The sequence below is a fragment of the Tursiops truncatus genome, chromosome 2, assembly GCF_011762595.2.
Source record: "Tursiops truncatus isolate mTurTru1 chromosome 2, mTurTru1.mat.Y, whole genome shotgun sequence".
Classification (NCBI taxonomy): Eukaryota; Metazoa; Chordata; class Mammalia; order Artiodactyla; family Delphinidae; genus Tursiops; species Tursiops truncatus.
Window position 1 is genome coordinate 151,318,174 of NC_047035.1, and position 8,616 is coordinate 151,326,789.

General features: G+C 45.6%; 1 protein-coding gene across 3 annotated transcripts in view; it reads right to left on the minus strand.

Moving 5' to 3' along the window:
* IL2RA (interleukin 2 receptor subunit alpha) overlaps positions 1–5,744 on the minus strand; it is a 48,506-nt gene extending 42,762 nt beyond the window's left edge. For 2 of the 3 annotated variants that reach the window (XM_073801514.1, XM_019933223.3), the window contains exon 1: positions 5,467–5,744. In XM_073801514.1, the coding sequence (XP_073657615.1) occupies positions 5,467–5,530 (64 nt within the window). In that variant the 5' untranslated portion in view covers positions 5,531–5,744. The remainder of the gene's footprint in view (positions 1–5,466) is intronic. The other variant, XM_004313501.4, reaches the window with a different exon arrangement.
* Between the last annotated feature and the right edge of the window lie 2,872 nt (positions 5,745–8,616).

Sequence of the window (8,616 nt, forward strand, 5' to 3'; positions counted from 1 at the left end):
TTCAGTGATGGCTGTTGACTCGCTGGCAAACACTGCTGCCTCCATTGGCAAGTCTTCAAGGTGGGAGTTGCTCAGCAGATGTTTTATCTCCAGTCTTAGGCCAGAAGCAGTTTGAGAGCAAAGACCTTTTCCATCTTGGTAATCCTAACGCATGGATGGATGGATGGATGGATGGATGGAAAGATGGGTGGATCAATGGATGGAAAGATGGATGGATGGATGTCACTGAGAGTCGACGTGAAGACCTAAGGGGAATATTGGACTGGAATTTGGGAAGCCTGGATTCTAGTCCTGGCTCTTCACTTTTCCTGTTTGCCTTGTGTCCTTGGTACATTTTCTTACTATCTTGTCTAGGCACCCAGGCCTTTTAGGTTGCTTTTGCCAAACCAACTATAGCTCCCTTACCAGGGAGCATAACTTCCTGTGTCTCATCCTCTGTGCTCACAACTATAGCTGTTCAGATATTAAAGAACCTCATTGGAGGTCCTTCCTGGAGACCCTGGTTGATAGGGAGGCTACAACCCTAAATATTATCCTCAAAATTTTGTGCATATGTACAGTTTTCTAAGGAGACAGTTAACAGCACTCATCAAATTTGCTCAAGGACTCACCACTCAAGAAAGATTAAGCCAGATGGAGTCTTGCTATCACTTTGTTCTTCCTGTTGGGAGGTTCAGGATGTATGTATAGGAGTGACAAATGAGGTCTGTCTTTATGTGGTGAGGTTCTATGGACCATTTTTTTTTGCCCCCTTGATAATACTTGGGGCAACGGCTGACTCCACCGAAGCAGAACTTCCTGAAGAAATTACTAGAAAGGGTGGCCAAAGAGGGGATGAGGGAGCTCGTTAAGGGTCTCCAATCTCTCTTCCCCTGATACCTGCCTGGATGAAGAACAAGAGAGGAGAGTGTCTGGAAGTTTAGATACCCCCAGTGGCTTCAGAGGGCCCCTGGGTGGGCCATGACTGGTACCAAGGTGACACACATTGTTAGCCTGGAGAGAAGGAATCCTAGCTTCTAAGTCCAAAGGGATCAGAGGCCATTCCTGCCTGGCTTGGGAAATCTCTACACCACTTTTGACAAATTTTCATTTAGGCTCTGCTTAAACACTTGCAGAGAAAGGGAGCCCAGGGGTTAATGGAGAGGAAAAGGATAGAGGAACTCTTTACTCTGTTTGGCTGTTGGACATTCACCAGACACGAATAAACCCACAGTTCAAAGTTTTACCTTTTTTTTTGGCCTTGCCACGCAGCATGTGGGATCTTAGTTCCCTGACCAGGGATCGAACCTGTGACCCCTGCATTGGAAGTGCAGAGTCTTAACCACTGCACCACCAGGGAAGTTCCCAAAGTTTTACCTTTTCAGCGGCATCCCCCACCCAGCCTCTGTCACCTTTCCACTCAAGTCTCCTTCCTTTTCTGATTCTCACTGCCGCCTAAAGTCTGGGGCAGGGGAGCAGATGAGGAACAAAAGCCAAGATCCTCTCCTAAAGCCAAGAATCTACTGGTTTGCCATCTGGGTGCTCTTTCATTTGAAAAGTATGAAAGACACATATCCCTAATTTCACTTTCTAGGAGGGGAAGTTAAAACATAGAGATTGGAGGGCAGCAGAGAACAACTGGAATTCCGCCCCATCCATCTTCCCAGCCAGCATACGCGCCCCTCTGTGGCTCCCCCGACGTGGCTGGAAAGCCTTGACCACTTTCAGGGATGCAAGGCTTATAGCTTTTTGAAACAATCGATTGAATTAAGGTCCTCTTTCCTTTTGTGATAGGGAATGGCCTCGGATAAAGAGAAGGAGGTTCCCACTCATGAAAGACCTCCCCTGTGAGAAGCAAGGAAATCATTTGAGGGCAAAAATGCCCGAAAAGCGAACAGCAGGAGCCTCACCCAGCAGTAAGAAGTGTTTTTGCCTTGACGTTTACAACCTCGCCTGAGTGCTGCGCGGTACCTTCCAGGAGTTGGAAATAACCTACAATGATACGTCAGCCTCGGCACTTGGGCCTGCAAAGGTCTCTTAACCCAGACCCTGCTGTGTATGTCTTCGGTTTGGAAACTTTTTCATCCAAAAGTACGCCGGCTTGAAAAGGCCTTTCGACAGAGCTTATTTTATTTCCTGTTCAGAATTCTTGACATAGAGCAATAGAGCTAGAAGTCAGTCTCAGGATCAGCTCCATCAACCTTTTCATTTTGCAGAGAAACTGAGGCCCAGGGAGGTATAGAAATTTGCCAAAAATCACGCCCTTCACCTCCTCCAACGATGGTCGTTCAGAGGTGCCTTGGACCACTTTCTGTTCCCTGCGAAGTTCAGTATCCCTGACTCTTCTATCCACTGACCTCAGGTGACATGGCCCCCCTTCCCAAAGGAACTCTGTTTATTTTTACAGTTTCTACTGATCATTGGAAATGAAGGGAGCGAACTTGAATGACCACCACATTGAGGGCTAGCCTGACTTAAGGGTGACTGTCGCTATGATAGGAATGACTTCAACAAGAAACAACACAGAAGCCTCCAGACTACTCAGGGCTTCAGCCAAAGAAGCTAAGAAGTCTTCTCTTCGGATGAGTGAAGTTGAGGATAGGAGCTGTAGAGCTCATCAGCTGTCCTCTATAGCATCTCTAGCTGACTGTCCATCAGTGAAGTCAACTCTTTTTGGTGTCTTAATTCTCTCAGATCTCAAAAGGAGCAGATGTACGGGTGATAAACAGAACTGCCTATTTAAGACATGCTGTTTTTAAAGAAAGTAGCAACTGTTTCATGAGGTACTTCCTAAGTTTACCAAAGCCCCATATATATATATATATATATACATCTTCTCCAAAGTACATCTTAAAGATGAGCAAGGAAACAGTGGTAATAATACCTTGAGATCTAGAGAAATTGAATGATTAAATATGAAGAGTTAAACATTTTGTGTTTTAATGATACATGTGAAGATGGAAATTCCAGTGTGGGCAGTCATCTTTACAAGAAAGGATAATTAGACAAAAATATCATCTTAATGGGTTTCTACATTGTTTTTTTTTTTTTTTTTTTGAGTCTAGGGCATGAAGATTTGATCACAGAATTCCTAGAATGAAAGGAAGATGATCAAGGCATAGATAAACTCTCAGAATTTCCACAGTGCTGAGAAAGGCACCTTCAATAACGTGCCTGTTGGCAACATTAGGAGAATTCTCTTTTCAACCACATCCCAGGACCCAGTAATACAGAGACTCAAAACACTCATGTTGACTAATACATCCCCTGTCACCCATCACAATTTTAAATGGTGGCTTTGGAAATTTTCAGACTGAAAATCTTCCTTATGAATCAGCTAGAAATTGCATCTGTTGACAGTCTGATTGATTTCGTTAGCAACTCTCCCTTCTGAGGAATAAAAAGATTTGTTTATTTGAAGACTGGGTTCCCCTGGGAGGAAAAAGCTTGAGATGAGATTATTTCTCACCCTGGAGTGGTTCCTAAGCCATATGTGGATCCCAGAAACTCAGCCCGTATCATTCTCTTTAGCTACCAAGTCCTCACTTGCCTCTGGATGGGACCATTTCATGCCCTGTCTGTGCTCTTACTCTTTCTACGGAATCATCTCTGTAGAGCTCGGACCCTGTCTGCAGGGACCAGAAAGAGCACATGGCTGAGAAAACTGGGCTTGAGTCCTGGCTCTGTCACTGCCTGTGTGACCTCTGAGTTTTGAGGTCTTCTTCATCTCTTGGGTTGGTGACATCCACCTTGCAAAGGGACTATGAAGAGGAAAAGAAGACTTACACGTCTGGCACATAGAAGGTACTCTATAAATGGTCATTTTTACTTTCTAGTAGTCTTTTATTGACTCCCAAATGAAGTTTAAATTTTTAAACTTGTTACGAAGGCCTTGGGTCATTCATTTGACGCCATCCTACCTTTCCAGTCTTAATCCCCAGCAACCCCACATCCCCGTCCAAGGCTGGGGGCTGTTCCCTGATGCTCTGCTGTGTCTTTGCTCCTGTGGGCCTCTCTATCTGGAATCTCCGCTCAGGGAAATTCACTGCCCCCTCAGGGCACTTTTTGCTGCTGCTTTCAGGAAGCTTTCCGTGATATACACATGCTCCCCTAGATCTTATCCCATTCCACCCATACTGCTGTTATTATATCTATGCCTTTCTTCCCCTTACTAGGTTATATGTCTCTTAAGGAGTGAGGCTATGTCTTGTTCATTTTAGTATTTCCTACAGTGTTGAAAAGGGGAACAAGACGTATTGGATAGATTTTTGAAGAGGCGAGTGTATGAAGGAGGCCTCACTGCTACAAGACCATTGAAATCTTCAGATAAGTCATCATCGGCTGGCAATAACACGCGTTTACTTGAAATGTGTTTCCCAGAGATGAGGCATGATTAACTGGAAAGACTTTTCTGTTCTGGCTTGGCTTGACCTCCCACTTTGCCAAGACCCTGTGGAGGTAGAAATCTCATTATGAGCCTTCCTAAAATCACGCCCACTTTTCACTTTAAAGTAAAGAAGATCCTACACCTGGGTCACTTCACAGCCCAGTGACTTGGTCATTTCCCCTAAACAAGCAAAAAAGACTCCTTATGCATCACCCTGTTTCACTTCTTAACGTATCTTTCTGTGACCACTTAGCATCATTATATATCTAGAAACGAAGGATATAAAATCATAGACTCTGATATCTTACCTGTTTTCCTGCATAAGCAAGGGAAGATGTTATTAGAAAGTTCACACTCAATTAAGAAGGAGGTTTGAGGTAGAAGTTGGTGGTTTCTTATTGCTTAAAAAAAAAACTGACAAACCCTTTTGAAAGGATGAAAGGAATTCAAAACTTTCATATATATATATGTGTATATATCCACACACATACATACATGCATATATACACATAAGAACATAAGAATTAATGTTCTGAAAGTGATATGCTTATTTTTTTAAAACTTCTATAAAGTTACACATATAAGAAACTTCCTAGGTATTATTTCCCGAGACAGTAAAAAACAAAGTATACATCCTTGAGGCTTAACTCTTCCGAGATCTTAAATGATCCCAATGTTTCACGTATGAGTTAGTAATGTCTGCCAGACATTCACCTGGTCTTAGACTCCTAGTAGATTCTTAGTATTATCTTACAGCTTGGTGGGTGCAGTGGAAAACTGAATTCAGTGGAAAATCCAAGTTCTTGAGCACTCTGCTCATTAGTATGCTAACATTCAAATATCACATCACCCCATTCTTCCCAGAATCAGCCGTCAAAGACTTTGAGCGACAGAGAGCCCACCGTTCCAAGTTCTCTTTATAGGTCGGCGATAATTGAGGCATAAAATGGGCCCCCGGTGGGCTGTGGACATAGGGGTAGAACCCAGGATTCAACCCCCTTCCCCGTACTTTCTACTTAGGTGCCTCTCGGATTCTGTGGCTGGGGAGAGTCGACATCCTTAGCCTTCCCAGGACTCCGAGGACACCAGTGACCCCTTACCTGTCACGCAGCCAGGTACAACGATGAATACGAAGAATCCCCACATCAGCAAGCCTGGCTCCATCGTCCGGGCCCCTGGGATCAGCTGCCGATGTGAGGGCCAGGAAGAAAAGGTACTTCTCTGCAGAATGCTGGGTTTCCTTTCAGCCTCTTGCTGGCGTCGCGCTGGGAGGCTGGGGAAGGATCAATCCGCCCAGGTTGTCATCCTCGCTGGTCCATCCGTCTCTAGGACAGTCAGCACTTGCTCTATATAAGTATTAGCCTGGTTTGTTCAGTCAGGAAATCGTGCCTACCACTCTCTTCTCTAGTCTCAAATATAGGAAGTGGTTTTAACCAGCTTTTTTTTTCTTTTTTTTCAAGTTCAGCTGCTGGGAGGTGTGGGCTGGGGTTGGTGAGAAGATTGGGGTTCGTGTATGAATCCTTTCTTCAGCGTTCCCCTGAAAAGGGGAGGGAGATTCCCCCTGCCGTTGAAGGAGGGTGAGCAAGCACTTCTTGGCAGTGGTCTCAGCTAGAGTTTCATAAACTGGTGTCACTGTGAAACTGAGGTCCTTCCCCAGACTTGCAGCTCCCGGAGGAGTGGGCAGGTGCCACACAAGATGGGGGGCAAGGTCATGCCAGGAGTGTGGGGGAGCAGTCTTGGTCCTGGACGGGAATTTCCTAAAGCTGTCTGACCACGGATCCCTTTAAAAAGTCTAGTGGGCATCCGGGTGGGGTCTCCATACTCAGAACTCATGAATACTCTCCCAAGATTTATAATCAGTACTAGCCATAATTATTTCACCACGATGCTCTGGGTTCCTGCATGTGAGTTGTCATTTTATAAGATGTTTTGCCACCAGATGTGTCTTTCTCTTAAAAGATCATTACTGGGGACTTCCCTGGTGGTGCAGTGGTTAAGAATCCGCCTGCCAGTGCAGGGGACAACATGTTCGAGCCCTGGTCCGGGAAGATCCCACATGCCGCGGAGCAACTAAGTCCATGCGCCACAACTACTGAAGCCCACGTGCCTAGAGCCCGTGCTCCGCAACAAGAGAAGCCACCACAATGAGAGGCCCGCGCACTGCAACGAAGAGTAGCCCCTGCTCGCCACGACTAGAGAAAGCCCGCGCGCATCAATGAAGACCCAAGGCAGCCAAAAATAAATAAATTTGTGGGAAAAAACAACCCAAAACAAGGATCATTACTAAAATGTGGACTTTGGTTTTCGATGTTGGGGGTACTCAGGACTTTTGCTGCCATGTGTGGGATCGTTAGTTGCAGCATTCAAACTCTTAGTTGCGGCCCGTGGGATGTAGTTCCCCGACTAGGGATCGAACCTGGGCCCCCTGCATTGGGAGCGCAGAGTCTTAGCCACTGGACTGCCAGGGAAGTCTCTTCCCTGTTAGAGATCAGAGCTGTCTTCTGATTTTCACGAAATGGTTGACCATGTTTTACTAAGTGGAGATTCGTGTAATCATGTAGTTATAGTAAAATACAATTTAAAAGATATTAGAAAGCAAGTGAAAATATTGACAAAAGGAAGAACCATCCAGGCAAGCCAAAGCAGTTCATGGTTCCAATATGTGTTGCTGATAATTCTCTAAGAACATTCTGATATTCTCTAAGAAAGGTAATTATGATCTCTGAAAAGGGCTTTGAAAGGCTGCACATGGACCAAGAGTGGTTTCCAGATTAAGTACCAGAGTTTGCAGAGAAAAGCATGAACTGATCTCTTTCCGGGAGTGAAATACTTTATCGAAATGTGACAGGATTATCTTTTACGATTCCAGAGCAGGCTTACGCTCATTGCTGGAAACATTTCAACCATGGGATGAGTGCGGCAATTCCTGTTATCTGCCGGGCTGTCCCTGTTATTAAGCTGGAGACTTTGCCTGGCTACAGTGATCATCGTATAGTTTTGAAATAAACTTACAGAAAAATTGGAAGTATAATATAAATAACTCCCCCCCACAAACCATGGAAGAGTAGCTGCCACTGTGATGTTCCAAATACAGAATTGACGATGTTCACTTTGATCCCTTGATCCAGGTGGTGTCTCCCAGGGGCCCCCACTTTACAGTCACTATAACCCTAACCCTAACCCTCTGTAATAAATAAGGACTTGGTGATAAGAAGTAAATATCGTGTTACACATCAGACTTTCAATTTATTCATTTATTTGTATGTACAGACTCAGGATTTTCTATCTTTTTCACTGGGTTATAATCTATCGCTGTCATTTATTTCAGTGCTCAAACTGTCTCCTGTTTGTCCACCACGAGTCCATTCAAGGTGGCTTCTGTGTCCTTTTGACACATCCCCATCATTCTTTCTGTACTTCTTTGCTTTGGGAGCATAAGGAGATTCTTCCAGGCTCATCTTGTACTTTCTCTGTCCCAGCCCTGGAATCAGCCATTAATCCAAAGAGTCCGGGTTCCTTCAGAGGGAAATAGTGTTTTGATGCCAAGATATGCTCATTGCTATTGGGGTGGCACTACTCCTAGGCTCCCCCAATGAACAGAGCTAGGGACAGAGGTAAGGAATACATGCATGTACACACCCCCCCACACACACACACTGATACATCCCAACATCCCAATTCCACCTGAGCACCACAGGATTGAATTCTAGTTTTTTTCCCTTTCTGTATGTGTTGGTAACTCTCTTCCCTGATGGTGGGAAATTGGCTTCTGTTTACATTTGATCAGTCCCCCTGTATGTTACCAGTCTCTCATCTCTGCCGCCATCCCCTTCCCCACACAGGTACCCTATTCTGCCTGCTCAGGCTCTGAATCCCTGTTCTGAGCCCACCCCCAGACTCCAAGAGAATGGCCCCTTCACCTGGTCAGGCTCTGACAGCTCTTACCAGGTCACCCCCCCGCCCCCATGGATGTCCTTCTGACCCTGCTTGGGTGCTGCACCCCCATCCCAAGTCATTCCCCTTGGGAATGACCTCCTCCCCTTGTGTGAACTCTGACAACCTTGCCACCAGCACTAGGTGTCAGCCCCCTCCCCCCGCGTGGACTCCGATAACACTAGTGTATCTGCCTGTCTTTGTGGACCCCCCCCACCTGATCAGGTTCTGACTCCCCCCACTGGGTTTCTCCCTGTGGGGACCCCTGCTCCGCTCTGCTTGGACCCTGACTCCTCATCTTGGATGGTCTCCCCATA